This window comes from Eptesicus fuscus, chromosome 16 (genome assembly GCF_027574615.1).
Source record: "Eptesicus fuscus isolate TK198812 chromosome 16, DD_ASM_mEF_20220401, whole genome shotgun sequence".
Taxonomy (NCBI): domain Eukaryota; kingdom Metazoa; phylum Chordata; class Mammalia; order Chiroptera; family Vespertilionidae; genus Eptesicus; species Eptesicus fuscus.
Genome location: NC_072488.1, coordinates 35,960,044 through 35,981,246, shown reverse-complemented (window position 1 = coordinate 35,981,246; position 21,203 = coordinate 35,960,044). Strand labels below are relative to the sequence as shown.

The following is a 21,203-nucleotide window of genomic DNA, read 5'->3' as shown; positions in this document are numbered from 1 at the left end:
CCCTAATTATAAGTCCAATCTACAGGTACCAGCCCCTCTGGTCAGGCCTGAAATGCTACCCTCAGCATCCAAGTGTTGAAAGAGAGAGGAGACTTCAGATGCCATGTAATCTACTTGCTTGTCCAGGCAGGGTCCTTGATGGATGGTCAGCTATTAAAAAGGTTATCTTTCTCAATTAACTGAAGCATCTCTGAATATAATGTCTACTCAAGGTGCTGATTCTGTCATCTTATTAGTTTACATAAGATTTCCCCACTTCCCTTTCCACCTGACCACCTTACAGACAGAGACACCTTTGGACAAGTGTGTAGAGAGCACCTTGGAAAGGCCCCTGAGCTGATTGTCATCTGAATCCAGTGGTGCCATGCCCTGGAAACATACCTTGCCAGAGGCAGGTGTGTTGTCAGCCTGGACCTTCAGCTCAGGCGCCAGGGGTTTCATTATCTAAATCCAGCCAAGCACCAGGAACAAACATGATTATCCTGGCCCACCCAGAAGTGACTATTACAAAGAAGCCACAAGAATGCACATAATCTCCTTTGTCTTGGGTTTTAGTAAAACTTCCTGGTATTTTGCTGTATAAAATAAACGCGCTGTATTGGCTCTGGGTCACTGTCCCTCCATCAGAGGACAGCTGTCCCACCTGGCCCCAGCTTTTTCCTTCTATCTTTGTATCTGTCTCTTTTTTCATTTTCTCAATCCCCAGCTGCCCCTACTCAGGAACCAGACCGCTCTCTAGCTGCGCTGGATGCGGAAATGAGAGAAATATACAAGTGTTCCTTTTGTTTCCTCTCCTCAAAACCTAAGCACTTTCAGTTTAATTCAATTTTTAAAAATAATCATTATTGAGCCTGGCCGGTGTGGCTCAATGGTTGAGCATTGACCTATGAACCAGGAGGTCATGGTTTGATTCCCAGTTAGGGTATATGCCCGGGTTGTGGGCTCAATCCCCTGTGTGGGGCGTGCAGGAGGCAGCTGATCAATGATTCTATCTCACCATTAATGTTTCTCTCTCTCTCTCCCTTCCTCTCTGAAATCAATAAAAATATTTTTTAATTATCATTATTATTATTATTATTATTATTGAGCCCTTCTAAGGCTATGTAAGATGCAGCTGGACTTTGAGGTGGAGAAGTAGAAAGAAGTAAATCTCAGTCAAGAAATATTCTCTCCTGCTTGATGGAAACTGCAGTAGATCCCGGCTTTGGACCGGGAAGCTTATGCAATATAGTGGCCCTCTTTTGAGAGGGGGAAGCATGAAAAGGACTCTCCTAGTGGGCAGTAAACCACGTAGAGCCTAATGTGAAGGTCCTGTATGTTACTAGCATCAAGGCAACAGTGTGAATCGATTGATTTTGTCCGTTTTGTGCAAGACTTAGAGCCCTGCCTTACCTTTTCTTTTTTCTTAGATTCAGTGAAATTTTATTTTTCATAGCAACTTTATTAAGATATAACTCACATATCATATAATTCACTCATTGAAAGTGTACAATTCAATGGTTTTTAGTATGTTCAGAGTTGTTCAGCCATCGCCACAATGAGTTTTAGAGCATTTTTATCACAAAACAAAACTGTTTAACCCCTTAATAGTCCCTCCCCATTTTCCTCCACCATCATCTCCAAGCCCTAGGCCAGTGGTCGGCAAACCGCGGCTCGCGAGCCGCATCCACGGTTTGCCGCTCTGTTGACTAATGAGTTTGCCGACCACTGACCTAGACTCTCGATTCTAACAATTACAGGCTGTTGTTGTTCCTTGTGATTAAGCCCCTATCCCAGTGGTCGGCAAACTCATTAGTCAACAGAGCAGCAAACCGCGGCTCGGGAGCCGAGCCACATGTGGCTCGGGAGCCGCAGTTTGCCGACCACTGCCCTAGGCAATTACTAACAATGACTATTTCAAATTCAAAGGTCACATCCTCCATGAGCCTCAGTTTTCTCACCTAATAGCATATCTTCTCAGTGGCCACAACCTTCATTAATAAACACTGAGACAGGCTGGAGTACACCACCAGGCTTCGCACAGTGACAGCCTAAGATGACAAAGCCCGAGTAAGGCAGCTGCTGGAGCCAACGTTTTCTAGACAGCTGGATCAAAGGCCGAAGGGCAAGCCCAAATTCATGGCTGTGGACTTCGGCCGAGATGACCCAGCACTGGCACTTCCTTGAACCATGATGACCTTTCTGGACTGCCCAAGGAGACAGTCCCTCGCCAGGGGAAAGCCTTAGGGCTTTGGAGTCAGAGGCCTCAGGAATAAATCCTGGCTCCCCACTTGCTCATTCTGTGAACTCAGTCGATGTAACTTTTTAAGCCTCACTTTCCTCCTCCGTAAACTGAAGGAGGAAACCAGGACTGGCTGGGCTGGTGCATCAGGCACACTGACCGTTTCCCCCTGGGGCCAGAGTGCCTGCCACATGGCCAGCCCCTTGACATTCCCCCAGTGGGGGCAGAGGTCCTGTCTCCCCATGTCTACCGACACCCACCAAGCACGTTTTCAGGAATGACCACCAGGTTGATTATGAAAGCAGGGCATTGTCAGCTGGCTCTTCCCACCTCAGCAGCTGTGTGCCGCCGGGTCCTAGCTTGCTCTGGCCCAGGAGGATTCTGCGCGGCTTGGAGCACAGAACGTTCTTTTGAGCAGACACCCTCCTTCCCCTTCACAGCTGGGCCAGGCTGTTCATACACCACTGTAGCCGCCAGAGCTACACCAGGCTCTCCCTCCCCTGACCATGCACCCTCACAGCGCTGAAGCTGCTCTTTGGGTGCTGATTTTAAAGTATTTATTAAGAAACACAAGACTCAGAAAGAACATCTGACACTCTCCCCTTTTCAGAGGAACCTGCTTCAGGAAGGAGAGTTTAAGGTGTCACCCTAGCCCCGTGGTCGGCAAACTGCGGCTCGCGAGCCACATGCGGCTCTTTGGCCCCTTGAGTGTGGCTCTTCCACAAAATACCACGGCCCTGGGCGAGTCTATTTTGAAGAAGTGGCGTTAGAAGAAGATTAAGTTTAAAAAAATTGTCTCTCAAAAGAAATTTCAATCGTTGTACTGTTGATATTTGGCTCTGTTGACTAATGAGTTTGCCGACCACGGCCCTAGCCCAATTTGAATGAAGTATGGTGAACAGGAGGGCTTCGGGTAGAGACCTGTTAGCCAGACAGCACTATGCCCCATTGTCTGCCACATATGCCCCTCTCTTCCTCAACTATCTGTAAATCGCCCTTTCTCACTTCTGCAATCGAATACCCCGTTCCCCACTTTCTCCTTGGTCTGAAGTGTCACACATGCCCAACGTGGCCTCACTGTCTTTGAAACTTTCATGCCTAGGTGAATTCCCATGCGCATGTTTTAAAACTTTGACTTTCTCCTGAAAGCATCCTAAGCAGGCAAAAGTAGTAACTTAACAGTCCTCTACGTGCAGCTATTTTCAAACATGGGAAACTTCTCATCTCTGAGTAAAAATAGAGCCGAAATGCTCAACAGTAGGGCAAGAGTCTGGGAGGCTGAGAAAACTGCCAAGAACAGCCGTTCCGTAAATAAAGCTCTGTGTGCTAGAGTAGGACAAGGAATCTCCCGGAAAGCAACTCCCAGCAGGCTGCTCTTGAGCACACTGGCATCTCTGCTCTCATCGAGGGGGAACCAAGGTTGCTTTAACTTGGGCATCCTTGCCCAGCGTAGGGAGGGCTCTATCACATCAAACCTCGATGCTTCCTCCAGCCCTGACCTGACTCCTTTTCTGCTGTGACTCCTGAAGGTTGCTCAGTACAGCAACCGCACCCCTTTGTTGGAAAGAACTCTACCTTCCACAGGAGGAGGTCCACCTCTGGCTCAGGCCTGCTTCAAGGCCTCCGCCAGGTGGCCTTTTTCCCAACCTGTCCCTCCAGGTCCAAGAGGAGGGTGACTATGGGTCCTTGGGTTCTGGTCCAGATTCTACCATGAGTTACATGAGCCAGCTGGGCCCCCATTCCCCAACCAAGGTCACCTCTGAAGCAAACACATCCTGCAAAGACAGAGGTACCCTTGCTCCTGTGAGCATGGCTGTGCCCTAACCCTGGAGTTACAGCAGGCTCTTGCCCACCCCAACCCCCACATGCTGAGAGGCATTCAGCTCTTCTGGGCCCTCCTTAAGGCCACAGATATTTCGAATGAGAGCACTAACCCCAATGTGAGAAAGTGACCCGTCAGGCGTGGGTCAGCATGGGATGCAGAGATTAATGAAGGAACAGGACAAGCAATCAACACCAGAGAAGGAAAAGCAGGGACAGAACTAAGATGGGGGCAGCAATAACGGTGACGGAAAAAGCCACGGCTACCATTCATTGAGCTCTGACCACACGCCAGGCTCTGAGCACTTTCCATGCATTGAATCATTTAATCATGATACAGTTTAAATGTACAAATGCCCCCCCACGACGTTTCTTAACTACAAAGAGAAAGACAACGCCTTACGGTGGAGCCCAGTGAACAAGGTGTCAAGTGCCAGGAATGGGACATAGTGACGTCATGAAGCCCTGACAAGCTGCACGGAGGCCACAGCATCACGTCTGTGGCATTCTTGCCAAACATACACAACCTCGCTCTAATCGTGAGGGTGACATCAGACAAGCCCACCACTCGTCCCAAGTCCAGAGAGGCAAGGGAAGGTTGAAAAATCTGCAACAGATTGGAAGAGACCAAGGAAAAAAATAACTAAATGCTAGGTGGGACCTTGTACAGGATCCTGAAACAGAAAATAGACATTAGTGATGGTAAAGTTCAAATAGGACCTTAGTGTAGGTAATAGAACTATGGCAACGTTGATTTCCTGTTGTTTGTTGGTCCAATGTTTATTCCGAACATTGTAATGTGGTTCTGTAAAATGCTGACATTAGGGAAAGTTAGGTGGAGGTATACGGGCACTCTCTGTCTTAGATTTTTTTCTGCAAGTCGAAAATTTAAAATTTTAAAATTTCAAATTATTTTAAAATTTATTTTCTAAGTGCAAGATTCTCCAAACAAATCACGCCCATCTCAGAAGAGTTACTTATTGGGTAGGTCTTCCAGCAATGAGACATGTCCAGATTTTGGATAAAGCAGAGAATAGTTTCAACTGTTGGCCATATTGTCAAAGTTCTGCCACAGCTGGGGCTTCTATTGCTAACACTGCCCTTGCTTTGAGCAGGTCCTCAGTTGCAGGGAGGGTGCCAGCACTCATTTCAATAAGCAGCGCTGCAATGTCTGGAGGTGTGACTGACAAGACAGGCTCCCTCCTACGATGTAATGTTCCTCCCCAGCCTCCGGGTTCTCTGGGATTATTCTGCATCTTCTGTTTGTCTTGTTCTTCAATCCAGGAGGACCTGATGACGGAGATAGTTCTCTAATTTTCATGACAATGTGTCACCGCTCCTCCTTCTACATTCCTTCCAGGGTGACTCACGTTGGGAGGCTTTTGCAACCAAATAAAGGCATTTCCCACCAACTTGAAGCCCTTCAACTTTATCCCTCAATGTCCACCACTCATTTCTCATATCCCACAAGAGGAAAAAATAATTGCTATTTTGCCCACATTTGATTATTTTGTTTTTTCTCTCTGTGTGCTTCTGAGTTTCTCCCATCTTACCAGCCAGGAGGGCAGCAGCAGACGAGAGGGTACAGAATCTGCAGCCCTGGCCTCCTGGTTGACAGCAGCACCCACCACCGGGAGGACGTATGTTCCTCTTCAAATGTTCCAACAAGCAAAACAGGCAGGACATGTGCCTTGTTAGTGTGCAGGGCCTTGGCACCTGTCGTCTGATTCCTGGGTGTCCGCGTGGTTAGGTTTCCTGCTACCCCACAGCTGTCTCTGTCCTGTTCCAACGAAGTTCTGTTTTCATTTTCTTCTCTCCACCCCACACTGGAAACTAAATTATCCAGTGATTAGCTAACACCCCATGACTGCACATTTTGCAATGAAGTAAGACAAGAGGGAAAAAGCCATTCTAAGCCCAGTGCTTGGGACCCTTAAACAAGAGGACGAAGCGCCCAGAAGGCCATTGATTCAAAGGTGTGAGCTGGTCTTTTCTCTGATGTATAGGGAGATCTTGGGTAGGGCCAGACGGAGGCTGGGAGTGCCTGGCCACTCCCCTCCCACCCCCACCCAGGAATATTTTGGCAGCTGCAGGGGTGCTGCCTGGGCAGGGATGGGTGTCTGTAAATGAGCCCCACAGCCCCAAGGACCACCTCCCTGGCGACTGAGCTCTGCACAGTGGGCAGCGTGGAGGACAGTGATGAACAGGAAAGGAATGTTAGTTGAAGACAAGCTAGGAAAGTACTAGTCAGAGGATGGTAGGTTTCCAGGGCAATGAGTGGGGCCTTGCTAACACTTAGGATGTAAGTTCATGTGGGTTACTGCTTGAGAATGAAAGCACATCCCCCTGGTGCTGGGCAGCGGTCAGGAAGCTGCAAGCACCTTTGTTCCATCACCGGGCCTTGACTTACTGGTGTATTTTTGTGTCTATATACACACAAATACTGTATCTCAGTTATTCTCAGATATACCCTTTCACATTTTAATATCTCTGCAATTGAGGCACACCATACAATTGATATAAATCATACTGAATTGGCAGTTTTTTAGTGGTATATAAAAAGTACCGCATCTTAAAATTAATAAATATGATAATTCACATGCAATATGACAAAATTTTTTGGGCTCCCTAGAGACAAAAGTGCCTCATTCATGGCCTCTATCTTTCAAGATATGATATCATGGCCAGAAAAAAAAACAATATTCCTAATATTTTACTTTGAGACCTGAATCAATCAGGATAATAGTTTAATTTTTCAGATTTATTGCTAATCCTAATAAAGTTCATCAAAATTATCTGGCAGATGTTCCTAGCATTTAGAGAATAAAATCAATATAGAATAAACATTAAAGAAAAACTTAATCCAATAATCTTAACAGCCCAGCACATGAAGTATTTGTTTTCTCATTCTAAATAAGAATTTTTACTTCACTTGACATTTTTCATAAGAAGGTAAATCACAGAGAAGTTAACTTTTGGCCTAAGTAAAAGCTTCATTCTTTTCGGCTTTCCTGGAAGTGAAAATAAGCCATCCTTTGCTTTAAAAAATGAATTCTCACTTTCTGCATGCAGGGGCCATGACCACCTAGAACATCAAAGATTCCAGACCTTTATCAATCAGGGGTATTAAAGTAGGAGATGGTCACACTTTGAGTGCCTTTAATTCTGGATTCGATTTTCAAGTCTGACTCCAAGTATTCAAACAGAGTGGGTATAAGCAGTCAGGGATGGAAATGAGCCATTTGGGTCTCTTTCATCTTTTTCTCTTAAGGCCTGGTTGGGTTTATGAAAAGTCCAAACCCTGTCAATGTTTATTCAGCCTTTTGACTTTCAAACTCAAAATCAAAATGATGTGGGAGTAGCCACACACACAAAATCCAAATGCCAGTTTCACTGTTGAGGCCACAGTAGTGAGCAGTTCTGAGAGAATGAATTAACTATGATGCTTACATTCATGAGATGGAAGCTCAGGGGAGAGTCCATCTCAGGAGCACCAAGAGAAGGTTTCATTGATTTAAGAATCAATCACTACCTTGATTGAGCCCAAGCATGCACAGAGCTCTAAAACCTAAGTATCCCTTTGCTGAAAAGCCCACGAGACTGATGACCAGTGTTTCGGGCTCAGGTAACCACTACACGAGAATTTCTGCCAAATAAAGAAGAGCCAGAGATCAACTCACCCATCAAACATCACCAACACCAAGGACTTAGGTTCAAACAATGGCACATGCCAACTGGAGGCTCACAGAAGACCCTCAGGAGCCCTCTAAACCTATTTCTAAAGCTGCTACATCTCTTCTTTTTCTGCAGACTTGAAATATCAGCGAAGGAAAATTCCCTACAAGAAAAATTACAGAAATTCCCCTCAGAGGAAAAAGGCATTACTTGAAAATATGTGGTCAAGTTATACAGACACATGCAAATCATGGACCAAGGACCAGTGAATGTTTTGAGAGCTTGGTTACTCTTCTCTAAACTAATGTGGCAATGCTGCACTCTAGGAGGTGTGGTAGCACCCACTGCTGTAGAAAAGTCAGAGGCAGCCCCATGAAACCCTTAGAAGGACCAAGCTCGCAAACAGTCTTCAAACCCACATTAAGTATCTGTGCCCTCGTAACTGCTCACATATGGCCTCAACGTCCCAGTCGGAGAAGACAGTCTGCTAAATGTCCTCACAACACTGATTCCTTCTGTTTTCTGAGCTTCATCAAATGTCTACTTCTTCTTCTTCTTCTTTTTTTTAATCCTCACCCCGGGATATTGCTCCACAGATTTTTAGAGACTAGAAAGGGAAAGATAGAGGGAAATACCGATGTGAGAGAAACATCGATTGGTTGCCTCTGCACATGCCCCAACCAGGGCCCAGGCCAGGGAGGAGCCTGCAACCGAGGTACTTGCCCTTGAGCAGAATCAAACCCGGTACCCTTCAGTCAGCAGGCTGACGCTCTATCCACTGAGCCAAACCGGTTAGGGCTCTATTGTTCTTAATTGACCATTAGCAATTTCTTCTCAACATGAGTCTAGTACGAAACCTAAGTGGTAAAGGCTGCCTCTAGATTGCATCACTGTGGATACAAACCCCAAAGTGAACACGGTTTTAGGGCAATACATTGTTTTTTTTTAATGCTGCTCCATCTCCTAATTCTTTATACTTAATGAAATTTGAAGCATAAATAAATATTAATATTCCTCTTTACAGAATCAATTGGGAAAGCAGTTTTAAATGTGAAGATAGATCACCCATTGATACAGAGAAAAGGTTATCATTCAATATCACTATAATATAGTTTCTGAAGAGAACAATGGCCTCTTTAGGGAAAATGTAAACAAATATGGAAAACAAAAAAGATCATAGATTATTACACATGACAATTAAAAATACAATGACTTTATTTCTATCTTCTTACAGTTCCAAGTATCACATCTGGTAAGAAGCCTCATCTCTATAAACACAAAAAAAATTTTTTTTTCAAGAAAGCATTGTTACAAGATGGTATATATAAGCAACAGTTTGGCAGAATTTTGTCAACTCTAGCATTCAGCTCTCTCAAAAAAAATGAACTTTAAAATTCAAAAATAACAGCTTTATTTTACATATGTTACACCTTACATTTAAAATATCATGCTCTAGTTAAATATTTCATCAACAACACTGTATACAAATAAAATATTACACAAAATATATTTAAGAAAATTTTTGGTCATTGATCTGAACAATAAATAAAAACACAGGCACTTCTACACTGAGACAGGGAAGCAGTCACTCACTAAGAATAATTTTGCCTAAGCAACATGTGAAAATATGGCAAGAATAGAATCCTGGAGTTTTTAACTGACAAACCAGTCGTGAAAAGGTCTGCAACTTCAATCTTTTCCCTTAAAGTTCAAAAGTTACTTATGCTTTCCTGGTCCACATCAAAAAAAATCATAAACATAATATTTCTGCCAGGGTCAATTCAATCTTTAGTTGGTCATTATGGAATCGTACTCATTATTTTCAAATACTAAAAATAGTGAACTATATTGCCCACCCAGCAAATCAAATGCAAGAACAGTTATTATGTTCCTATGTCATAATCTCCTTATGACCATAAGACCATAGCAAGATAAACTGGATCACACAAATGATCTTTGTTTTGCAAAATTAACTGATTATATCGACGCAAGAAAATACTGTTGGGATGGCAGGAAATTTCAACAGACGTCAATTTTTTTAGATAATTTTTTAAAATTCATCCAAATTCCATGAAAATAAATGTAATTTAAATATCATCACAAAAATCATTGAATCATATATCACAAATCATCTGTAGCCAATAGGTTTTAAACACCTAAATTGCAGACAATTCACTCATTATAACAAAAAGTTGGAATATTACAATATTAGGTCAAAACAAAAATAATTTAAAATATAGTCAAATTCCAAAAACATGATTCCAGACAAGAGGGGTGGTGGGGAGAAATTTAGAAAATAATGAGCACTAGCCAGTCGGAAGAATCAGAACCAATCGTCCTGCTGTAGCTTCCTTTAAAAATTATGATCTTCTGCTTTTCTTCTTCAGAAAGTACATCAAAGGGTTTAGAGGTCCTCAGATAGATACTACTTAGGAAGGCAATTTTGATGGTTTAACACAGACATTACCCCTAATGAGAGAACCCAACTGGAAACGATCCAAGATATGTCTTTCTATGCAAAACTTAAGTTTGTATACACTTTAGCAATTTAAATGAGCATTTTGCAATCGAGACCAAATATCAATCATCTCTTGAGGTTTTCTGCTATGTACTAACATCAAATCTAGATAGGAACAAATGTTATTTCTCTTTTTCTCTTCTATATCGAATGTCTTGAAGCCTTTGTGTTTCTCTGGAACGAGGCCAAGCTTCTGAAGGCACATTCCAGTATAAACATCATCAATGGGGTACAGAAGGACCTGGTCGGTCACATTGTACAGCCTCAGAGCCAGGCGGCCGGAGTACAGGAACCCACCTCCCCCGGCGTAAGGCGGGTAGACACCAGTGTAAACAACTTCTGGGATGTAGTACTTCAGTTTCTTATCCCGATGAGGTCCAGCGTTGTGGATCACATCCCCTATAAACAAATCTTTGGCTTTGTTCTTGGACAAGCTATTCAAGTAATTCAGGATATGATGGGTGTTCACAAAAACATCGTCATCGCCCTTGAACACGAACTCGGCATTCGGGCAGGAAGTGCTCACCCACCGGAGAAAGAGCACTTCTTTCAGAGACAAGTTGAAGAAAGTGTCTCTGTAGTTCCACATGAGAATGTCTTGGTGCTTCTCGCTCTCAAATTTCAGCATATCTGACAGATCGGGATGGTTGTCCTCCGGGGGCGTCTGGCCCAGTAAGAAGACTCGCACCACTGTCTGGTTCCCCGCACTGGTTTCTCGGCCCCAAGACTCCCGAATCGCTTGCCTCCTGGCGAAATGTGGAGTGAGGGACTTAATCGCCAGCAGTAAGAAGGGTTTCTTTGCACACTTATCCCGTTGATCTATAAGCAGCGAATAATTTCGACATCTCAAATACAGCAGAAAGTCTTTAAACCTGTCCGGCAAATTGTTGAAACCTGAGACTACAGATGTGACCTTCAGGTCAGGTTCGCAATAATTCAGATGGCTTATGTTGGAAAACCCGGATGCGTCCCCGGTCTGGTTTGCCAGCATGCTCAAGATGGGATTGTACCTCCTGTTCAGCTTTTCTTGTTCTCGGTTCCAATATGCCACGGGAGGGTTAGATATCTTCCAGAACTTTTCTTTGGGTATTATTACTTCCCCCTTGCCATTTTTTTCTTGGTTACTGCTTTTGGAGACTTCCACAATCAAATAAATGAAGACATTTACCATCATCAGGATACCCAACAACTTTATTCTTCGACGTCCAACACTCATTTCTCATATCTGGAACAAAAGGGAGGAGCATTGTATTAATTGAATAATTATTCATCTGCGTTTGCTCACATATGTCACTTGCCTCTCGGACTTGACCTCCCCCCAGAAGAGTGGTTTAGAGCACAGACTCTAGATGTGGACGGCCTCGGTCCAAATCGTGGCCCTACTGTTCTAGCTGTGTGACCCCGGGCCAGTGGCAGAACTGATGTCTCAGCTTCTCCACCTCTAAAGTGGAGATAATGCTCTACCTCATAGGATGGGTATGAGCGCTACAAGACTTTATATGTAAAGCTTTTAAAACAGTGGCTGGCCCATAGCAAGCAGTATATAAGTGGCTGTTAACACTATGGCTGTTTTAGACACCGGAGGGCAGAAATAGGCATTTACTAACCTCACAGGTGTTTGACTTCCTTGCTTACAAGGACACATACAAATCAATGTGCTACCAATTGATTTGCCCACAATTCATAACATCAATACATTTTATATTGTGATCCAGTATACATATGTGCACACACATGTATATAATTGTATGTATTTATAGGTGTTGCAATGTGTATAGTTTCATGGAATTCACAAGATTTTCTTTTCTTTTTTTTTATGGTGGTCCCAACCCTGAATTGTTTCCCAACCCACCATTTCATGGATTAGAAAACAAAGGCAGAGAGATTAAGACGCTTGCCCAGAGTTGAAGGGCTAGGAGGTGAAGGAGTCACTAACCACACTGAGTGCTCAGAGAAATCAAATGACAAGAGTCATACCAACTTTATCCTAATTTCTAAAAACTGAAAACAACCCATGTACCATCAACAGAAAAATAGATTTTCAAATTTCAGCCTGTTCATACAATGGAATCACTCTCAGCAATAAAAAGGAAACTATTGCTACTAGTAACAAGAGTACCATAGGAGTGCAAGACAGACCTCAAATTCCATTTATGTTAGGTTCAAGAACGCAAAATTAACCCAGGACCTAGATGTCTGAAAGTGACAGGGGTAGAGGTTTTGTCTGGAGAGGGACAGGAAGGAATGTTCTAGAGTACAGAAATGAGCCCTGGCCAGTGCTGCTCAGTGGTTGGAGCTCCGATTCGCGCACCAAAGGTTGTGGATTTGATCCCAGCCCCAGTCAGGGTGCATGCAGGAGGCAGCCAATCGATATGTCTCTCTTCTTCCTCTTTGTAAAAAAAAAAAAAAAAAAAAATCAATAATATATATTTTTTTAAAAAAAGAAAAAGAAACTTACTATGTATGTCTTGATTGGAATGAGAATTTCATGCTGTTTATAACAAAAAAGGAAAAGAGAAATGAAAATGACATCTTAATGAAATATCAAAGGCCACAGATTTCAGTCTATGGGCAACAGAAGAACAAAGAGTAATGGCGTGGTTTGCTGGGGATGTAACTCCAGAGTTCTAACACTATTGAGATGGATGACCTACTCCAGAACGACCATTTAGATAAGCTTGACATTGAAAGACAACCCACAAAAGTGGAATGGCAATACACTAAAAATTTTTCTTTTCAGATTAATTCTATGACTGGGACTTCATCCTTAAAAAAGAATCCCAAAGTAGTATTGCACCCCAAGCACTGTGCGTTGTCTTACTTGATACAGTGAGCCTACGAAGCCGGTATTATTACTTTTATTTACATTTTGTACCCGAGGAAACAGATTTAAAGAGGTAACTGTGTTAAGGGCAGAGCTGGAATTCCAGCCAAAGCAATGAGGTATGTCAAATGGTAATCACTCTTCTCCAACCTCTATAACAAAGTTGTGTGGCTACTCTTTAATCAGGGGTAGTGTTTACTCTTTTAATGTAAGAGGATTTTTAAGTTCACTGGGTTCTAACAAGTGGTTCCAAGGTAGAAGTATTTGTCTTGTTGAGAACGCTGTGAAGTTATTACACGTTGGATAGCCCAGATTAATCAACCTGAATTCCCAAGCTATCTTGTGTCTCTTAAGCTACCAAGAAAGGTTGCCTTCTTAAACTTCCTTCACAGAAGGTAGTCAAGAACCGCAAGACATTTCTTACTCCTTAATTACGGTTTTAAAGGATCCAAGTCACAGACAACCCGAATAATTCAAAGTGTCCACACCTACGTTGAGGGTCCACACCCTCGTTAGGCCAGTTCCTTTCAAATGAGCTTCTGGACAGACCTCACGATCAAACTGAGGTCCAAGTCCGGTCCACCTCTGGCAACTTAAACCACTTTGCTACGGGTCTCACTCGCAAGGACAAGAGAGCTCAAGTGGACGCTTAGAATGTATCTGCGTGAGTATTTCTTACAGTTAAAAGCATTCGTCATTTCTTGAGAAAATGAATCATTGAGAGTTTTAAGCCTTTTTTTTTTTATTTTTGGCTTCCAGATTTGAGACGAAACACTTTTCAAAAACAAACAATTCTCTCTAAATTGGGATACATCTCCTAAAGCTAAAGTAGCACTTAACCCAGCATCTCCAATCTCTAGGTCTTAGGCCCTTCGTGTGAACAGGCTGAAAGAATGGCAACAAGGAAAGGTATGTCTTGATCGGAATGAGAATTTCATGGGTTTATACATTTGTCAAAACCCTAAGTGTACACTTAAGGTCTCTGCTGTTTATAGCAAAAAGGAAAAGAGAAATGAAAATGATGTTTTAGTGAAATATCAAAGGCCACAAACAGATTGCAGTCTATAGGCAATTTTTTTGGTTAATCCTCACCCAAGGATATTTTTTCAATTCATTTTTAGAGAGAGTGAAAGGGAGGGTGGGAGAGAGAGAAACATTAATTCAAGAGAGAGAGATCGAACAGAGAAAGACCACTATGAGGATAAAGATTTGGAAGGATACTCAGGAACAAACAGCATACACTATGAATAGCTAACTTGGCAGAAGTTTTCAACTCAGAAAAAGAATATGAGTTTCAGTAGACTGTTTCTGGAATTCTAGAGAAAGTTTTAAAAAAGACAGTTTAAGGGGGAAAAGGGAAGCACAGTACTTGACTAAGTTAATTTTCTTAGGAAAAGACTCAGAGTGAAAAACATGGGAGATGATTCTAGATGAATGAGCCAGCTGTGTCTTCAGGTTATGGGGCAGGGCATGGCTATCTGGATCCAGCCAGAACCACCTGAAGAGATGGTTTGGAGTTTCTATCATGGAAAGCACAGACCCTTCTTTTGGGAATACTTTGAGGAACACACTGGGCTCGCTGACCTTGGCCAAGGTTTACAACTTCATCCACTGCAACTGAGGCTTTTCTTTCCTCAACGAAGACCCAGCCACGACGTCCCATCATCTCAACTGAGACAGGCCTGTGCAGCTCTCAAAGGAGCACCACCCTCACCTCTGCTTCCTCAAGGATTCCAGTCTGCAGAGCATTTCCCTGCCCATTTCTCACTGGCACCCCCTGAGGGAAGGTGAGAGGATAGCCCTTCACCAGGGAGAAAAACGGAGGCTCAAAGGGAGAGTTCATTGGGCTGCCTAATGTTACAAGAGAGCTAAGTAACAAAGCTGAGATGGCAGCCTCCTGGCTCCCATTCCGGCCGGGGCTCTTTGGGTCTCCTCCTTTTTCTACAAGGCACGTCCAGATCAGCAGTGAAGGCGCTGGTCCAGGTCAACAGTGACGTCCCAAAGGCTGGCTCAAGATCCAAGGCACAGGGTCATGGTCCATCTGATGTTACCAAGACTCTCCAGAGAAAGGGAATGGGACCGTCTAGACTCTAGAAGCTCCCGGCTCCCCTGCTGAGAATGGGCCAGCCTTCCTTGTCCCAGTTTCCAAGCGTGCAGCTGGGGCTAACTCTTACCACTACTTGCTAAATGGCACTTTCCCCCAACCCGCTTGAGAAGGAAGGGTGGGAAAACCGAGATTCTCCGTTGTACTTATCCAACAAGCTTAAATGTCATCTTTCATTTGTGAACTGGGCACAGCCCCCTGCATGAGAGCTCTGCAATAATCCGAAGTTCATGGAAAGGAGGATACAGCAGTGACCTCCCATAAAAACATCTGTGGGAAAGAGCTCTATGAATAGCTGACTAACTATTCCCACTGCAAACATAAAACCAATTCCGTGTCCTTTTTTGAGCAGGAAGTTACATTGCTTAAGAAGAATCTGAGTAAGAAAACTTACCCCAACACTGGGGAAGACATTATACAACCCTCACTGCAAAACATGGACTTTTCACTGTGAGTAAGAGAAATAGGAGAAAGCCCCGTGTACAAACGAAGAACAACCTTAGCTTTGCACCTGGTGCTTCGGCATCAAGTCTCCCAACAAGGACCCAACGGTTTTGAAATGTCTAAAACACATCGGTTGATTTTATTTGTTTAGTGAAAAACAACTTCCTCCTTTATTTTGTAATGAAACTATTTAGAAGGACAAAGTAGAGGCAGAAAAACATATTTGTTACAGCTTCAAGTGGATTACAAAATAGTACAGACTATGTGAAAATCCAGATAAAACACCACACAAAAACAAGACCGGTTTAATCGGGATGCTGGGATTAGAGGCTACTTTGACATTCTTTGCTGCTGCCACACCACCCCTCTCCCTGAACAGCCGCCAGACTGCCTGGAATGGGTGTGGAGGACATCACACAAAATTCCCAACACGGGTTCTCATTTCTGCAGCCCACGTCACGAGCCTGTGTCATGGCCTCACAGTGCCACAGACACTCCATCACTGTATGGACCCTACACTCCTGTCCTTGGGCCTGTGCTATCTGCCTGAAGCCCTCACTCAGAAAGGGTTCCTAAACGTACCGTACTTTCCAGCGTATAAGACGACTGGGCGTATAAGATTTTCCTGGGTTAAAAAGTCATTTTATACGCTGGAAAATACGGTATATTGGACTATATTGATGGGATTAGATATGATGGATTAGATATATTGGACTACCGTATTTTCCGGCATATGAGACTTTTTTTTTTTTAATATACTTTATTGATTTTTTACAGAGAGGATGGTAGAGGGATAGAGAGCTAGAAACATCGATGAGAGAGAAACATCGATCAGCTGCCTCCTGCACACCCCCAACTGGGGGCGTGCCCGCAACCAAGGTACATGCCCTTGACCCGAATCGAACCTGGGACCTTTCAGTTTGCAGGCCCGACACTCTATCCACTGAGTCAAACCGGTTTTGGCCATATGAGACTTTTTAACCCAGGAAAATCTTATACGCCTAGTTGTCTTATATGCCGGAAAATACGGTAATAGTAAAATATGAACATCTGTTTTATTTTAATAAATATTCAGGTTGGACCTAGCAATCCTATGAGGCAGATGGTCACAGAAGGGATTTCACTTGCCCAAGGTCACACATCTGGTAAATGGAAGAGCCAGGATTCAAACCCAAGCAGCTGGGCTACAGAATCCAAGTTTTAAACCGTGATGCAAGTGAAGGCTGACTAAAGGAACTGAAGGGCTGCAAGTCTTATTTTCGATGGCTGATCTTTAAGAGTATTGCATGTTTTAAAGCTTTGTACATTTTAACTGACAAAAAGTATCATGAGTCAAAATTAGATATGGGAGGCAGAGTGGTATCCTAAGGAGCATTTACTGAATGATTACTCTAAGGCCAAGTTCTGGGCAAAACACCTCACATACCTCATTTTGTTTCCCAATATGCAGTTCAAACCATCCCAATGTTTTATTATGGACACTACTACACTGGGAAGCACTGAAGAGGATGATCCCAAAAGGTCCCCTCCATTTCCGAAAGCCCTATAATCACTGAAGCAACGTGCTGGCCAGAAGACGATTTAACGTGACCATAGACAGCCACAAGGACTCATTCTCACAAAATTCTGAGTCCGTGATTGAGACCCATCCCCCAAGGAGCTCCAGTAAGTGAGGTTGGCGGCCACCAATAGCTAGTCAGGGGCAGAGCCAGCAACCACACCCAGGCCCTCAAGTACCAAGATTAAGGGTAAGAGAAAGGCAGGACCAGGACCTTCTAGCAACCGTGCAATAAAAGGACCACCCATCTCCCATCCAATCAGGCTGAGACAAGGAGACTTGAAATCCCAGCCAATTCGACCACAGGAGACTGAGCTAGTAGCATCCATGCCCACGGGATCCTGCTTCGGGATAACTCCCTTGCACAAACCTGGCATACAAATCCTCAAAGAGAGAAAGGTGTTTCCTCTTTGGAGAACGTGTCCATCACTCTGCCTGCCCCCTGCCCTCCCCCGCCTCCAGGAGCCTGGCCAGAGTGGCTTTCCTACATCCTCTCCTCCCAGGCCGCCCCCATCTGTTGCCTGGCTCTTGCCAGCCCTTTCTAGGTTCTGCCCAGATGAAGGGACAGGAACAGCTTGCAGCTGAGTGGCTCTGGGGGAGAAAACAGCTTCTAGCACGCAGGGCAGGCAGCGGATGATTAAGGTTCGAATGAAGCCACTCAGTTGGACCCGAGAGCTGGGCCATACCTAGAAAGCTTGTTTCTTAATAGGAACAAGAAGCCTGGCCTTGGTGCTTGCCAGGCCTGGGGCAAGGGAGCCTCAGGACTGACTGCCTTCACACCCTCACCCAGAGACTGGCCTGAAGCTCTGCTTTCTGGTCAGTAAGTCTTGGAACTAGCTGAATTCAAAGAATTTGGTTCCTAGTCATTACTAGTATCCTTCATGTTCAAATTTAAGAGGGAAAAGTACATACAATCAATCTCTTCACCTACACATCCCCACAGGCAACGTTATACATCAAAGTGTCTGGCAGGACACATTCTGGTACCCATTGATTAAATTCCCCCAAAGCCCAGCATGGCTGATTTCCCTCAAATGATATTCATCATTTAAAATAAAATTGATCACTAAGTGCATATAGAACTTTCAGAGAAGGGGAAGAAGAAAATTTAGCTAACAACAGAGAATTAACCCTACCAGAGGCCATCTTGGCCCCTGCCTTTAGTAAAACTAGCAAGAGTTTTAGATCTTCGGTGTGAAAAGATTACAATCCCAGATCCATTTTTACTTTGGAAAGTCAGCCTGGCATCTGGTGTTAGCCCAAAGTTAAGTTCTGGTTCTGCTACCCACGTAGCTATGTGACCTTAGGCAAACTGTTTGACCTCTCTGAGCCTCAGTTTCCTCATTTGTAAAATGGGATGATATCACCTACCACACCAATTTGTTGTCTGCCACGAAATGGGCATTCAATAGTTCTCCTTCAGAACTTTGACTTCTCCACCAAATACTCAATGAAAGTACATTTCTAAAGTTTTGTCGTTCACTGCCTCTTTTATAAATTTACTCTTTGTAAATGAAAGAAAAAATTTTTTAATTTATTCTTCGTAGAAACCCATATATCCACTGCCTTAAATATCACCTCCAAAAGGAGGCTTATAAGTCGATCCAGCTAACTCTAGATATTAGCTTCTAAATGATTTGGGGAGACCCTCTTCCCAGACCCCTATTTGCAATGAATCAACTTACCAAGCACCTGGGTGCACACCCCAGCATGACCTTGATCTGCTTCTTCTCCCTGCTCTCCACATCCAAACAGGAACCAAGTTTTGCGCTCCCACCTCCATAAGGCCACTTGCACCCCCTCCTCACCTCTCCTCTATTCCATTCAGGCTCTGCTGCTGACTACTGCAGAAGCCTAATGCCTCATTTCCTACCATGCTCCCAAATATGCCCTCCTCCCCAACCACTCAGTCTTCAGTCCCCTGTATGTACAGTCCCTGCTCACACTGCTCCCCCCGTTTGGTCAGACCACCCCAACACACTATGCTCCCTCAACACGCTATTCTTATCTGGAAGTGAGTGTTGTCTTCTAGAGCTCCTCTCTTCTTTTCCACTCCTAGAGCTCGAGCTTAGAGCTTCACCCTTCTTCCCCTCTAAGAGATCTCCTGCCCAAGGATATGTCCCAGCCTGAGTACCAGCCTTATTCCTCCAATTATCTCAACTCATATGCCTATCTGGTCCCAGCCAGGACCCTTCATGAGGATCTGTGCTTCCCTTCACATCACCTCCTGCCAACGCCTCCATCTCCACAAGACACACTTTAGACTCTAACCAGAGCAGACATGTTTCTGTTCCAGAAAATCCCAGCTTCCCTCCACCTTCTACTGTGCCTTCTTAGAGAGCTGCTACTCCTTCCAAATGAGCTTGTGTCACCTCCTGGCTGAAGCACCCACCTCCCAGGAGTTAGGGCATCCACTCCTGGGCTTCTTCCACAAGCAAGGTCTCCACATTGTACCACCATTACCCCAGCACACAGCCCTGAGACCCATTCAGCATTTGCTGAACCAACATTTTGGTCACCTGATCAAGTTCACTGAATACAGTGAGGTGCTCAGTAGAAACTGGATTAATTAAATATACACACCTTTCTCCAAAGAGATGACACTGCGAAAGCACTTATATGTGTGTTGGTAAATGATACACATATATTTATAACAATCGGTCTCGCCTTCTTTGAGTATTAAAGTACAAATAGAAAAAAATTTAAAGAATTTTCTCGAGTTAAGGGAGATAAGAGTTTCACAAGTAGGGAATCCTTACTCGATGAAGAGGGTGGGGGCAAGATTTGAAGAGGTAAACTGGGGTGGGAAGTACAGCCCCGTCCCTCATCTCCCACAGTCAGCCTCAGACCCACCAAAGGCAACACACATGCGGATGGGTTGACTGCGCAGACCCTGTGTGTGGGAATGGAGGTGCGAGGGATTCAGCAGTGTTCCATCATGCTCCAGTGGCAGATCCAAGCCAACCCCTCCTCCACCCTCTCCCAAAATATGGGCCTCCAGATCCCCTTTCTGGAGAAGGGAGGACCTCCAGTAATTGTTACTCCTACCAAGGCCATGGCAGTTCCGGGGCAGGGTGAACCTGCCTAAAGGAAGGAAGGCCCCTAATTCAGATGTAAAACTTGGGGACATCTACTCACCTACGGTGGGAAATCATTGTAAGAAAGAAATGCTGCAATACAGGTTGTCACTTCTGGCTATGGCTTGGTAAATGTTTCTACTCCAAGCGCCAGGACGGATGTATCAACAAGTACCGTCTATCAGGTGCTCGATGAGCCCTCAGAGAAATCCCTACAACAGCAATTTTCAATCTTTTTAATCTCATGGCACACATCAACAGATTACTAAAATTCCATGGCACATCAGAAAATATATTAATTTTTTGCCGATTTGACAAGAAAATTAGGTATAATTTTGATTCATTCACACCAGATGGCTACTGTTGTGTTGGCTATTGTCATTTTTTTTATTTGACAATGTAAGGAAAAAGAAGTCAGTGCCCTGACTAAATACCGTATTTTCCGGCATATAAGACGACTGGGTGTATAAGATTTTCCTGGGTTAAAAAGTCATCTTATATGCCAGAAAGTACGGTAGTCAGCTATTGCATGTTTTTAAAATTCTTGCAGCACACCAGTTGAAAATCGCTGCCCTAAAAGATTTCTGATTCATTCTTCTGTTTGCTCAGTTGGTTCCTATGGGATGTATTTCAATTTGGGTCCAACCAGGAAGAAAAAAAAAAAAAACCCAGTAATTTAAGCAGGGGAAGTTTAGTATAAGGCAGTGGTCGGCAAACTGCGGCTCGCGAGCCACATGCGGCTCTTTGGCCCCTTGAGTGTGGCTCCTCCACAAAATACCACGTACCCTAATTAAGTTAATAACAATGTACCTACCTATATAGTTTAAGTTTAAAAAATTTGGCTCTCAAAAGAAATTTCAATCGTTGTACTGTTGGTATTTGGCTCTGTTGACTAATGAGTTTGCCAACCACTGCTCTAGGCCTACAGATGAAAAGTACACGAAGAAGACAAACGTGGAAG

The 21,203-nt window shown here is 43.9% G+C and overlaps 1 protein-coding gene and 1 long non-coding RNA gene across 3 annotated transcripts in view; both read right to left on the bottom strand.

Moving 5' to 3' along the window:
* LOC114233708 (uncharacterized) overlaps positions 1-7,787 on the bottom strand; it is a 53,966-nt gene extending 46,179 nt beyond the window's left edge. Inside the window, exon 1 of the long non-coding RNA XR_008558621.1 lies at positions 7,723-7,787. This is a non-coding gene — a long non-coding RNA (uncharacterized LOC114233708). The remainder of the gene's footprint in view (positions 1-7,722) is intronic.
* A 1,127-nt stretch (positions 7,788-8,914) lies between these two features.
* The window catches only part of B3GNT2 (UDP-GlcNAc:betaGal beta-1,3-N-acetylglucosaminyltransferase 2), a 31,264-nt gene continuing 18,975 nt past the window's right edge, over positions 8,915-21,203 (bottom strand). Inside the window, exons 2-3 of one of the 2 annotated variants that reach the window (XM_054728473.1) lie at positions 12,694-12,726; positions 8,915-11,460 (exon numbers count right to left, since the gene is read on the bottom strand). In XM_054728473.1, coding sequence (XP_054584448.1) covers positions 10,258-11,451 — 1,194 coding nt within the window. In that variant the 5' untranslated portion in view covers positions 11,452-11,460; positions 12,694-12,726 and the 3' untranslated portion in view covers positions 8,915-10,257. The remainder of the gene's footprint in view (positions 11,461-12,693; positions 12,727-21,203) is intronic. The other variant, XM_008147561.3, reaches the window with a different exon arrangement.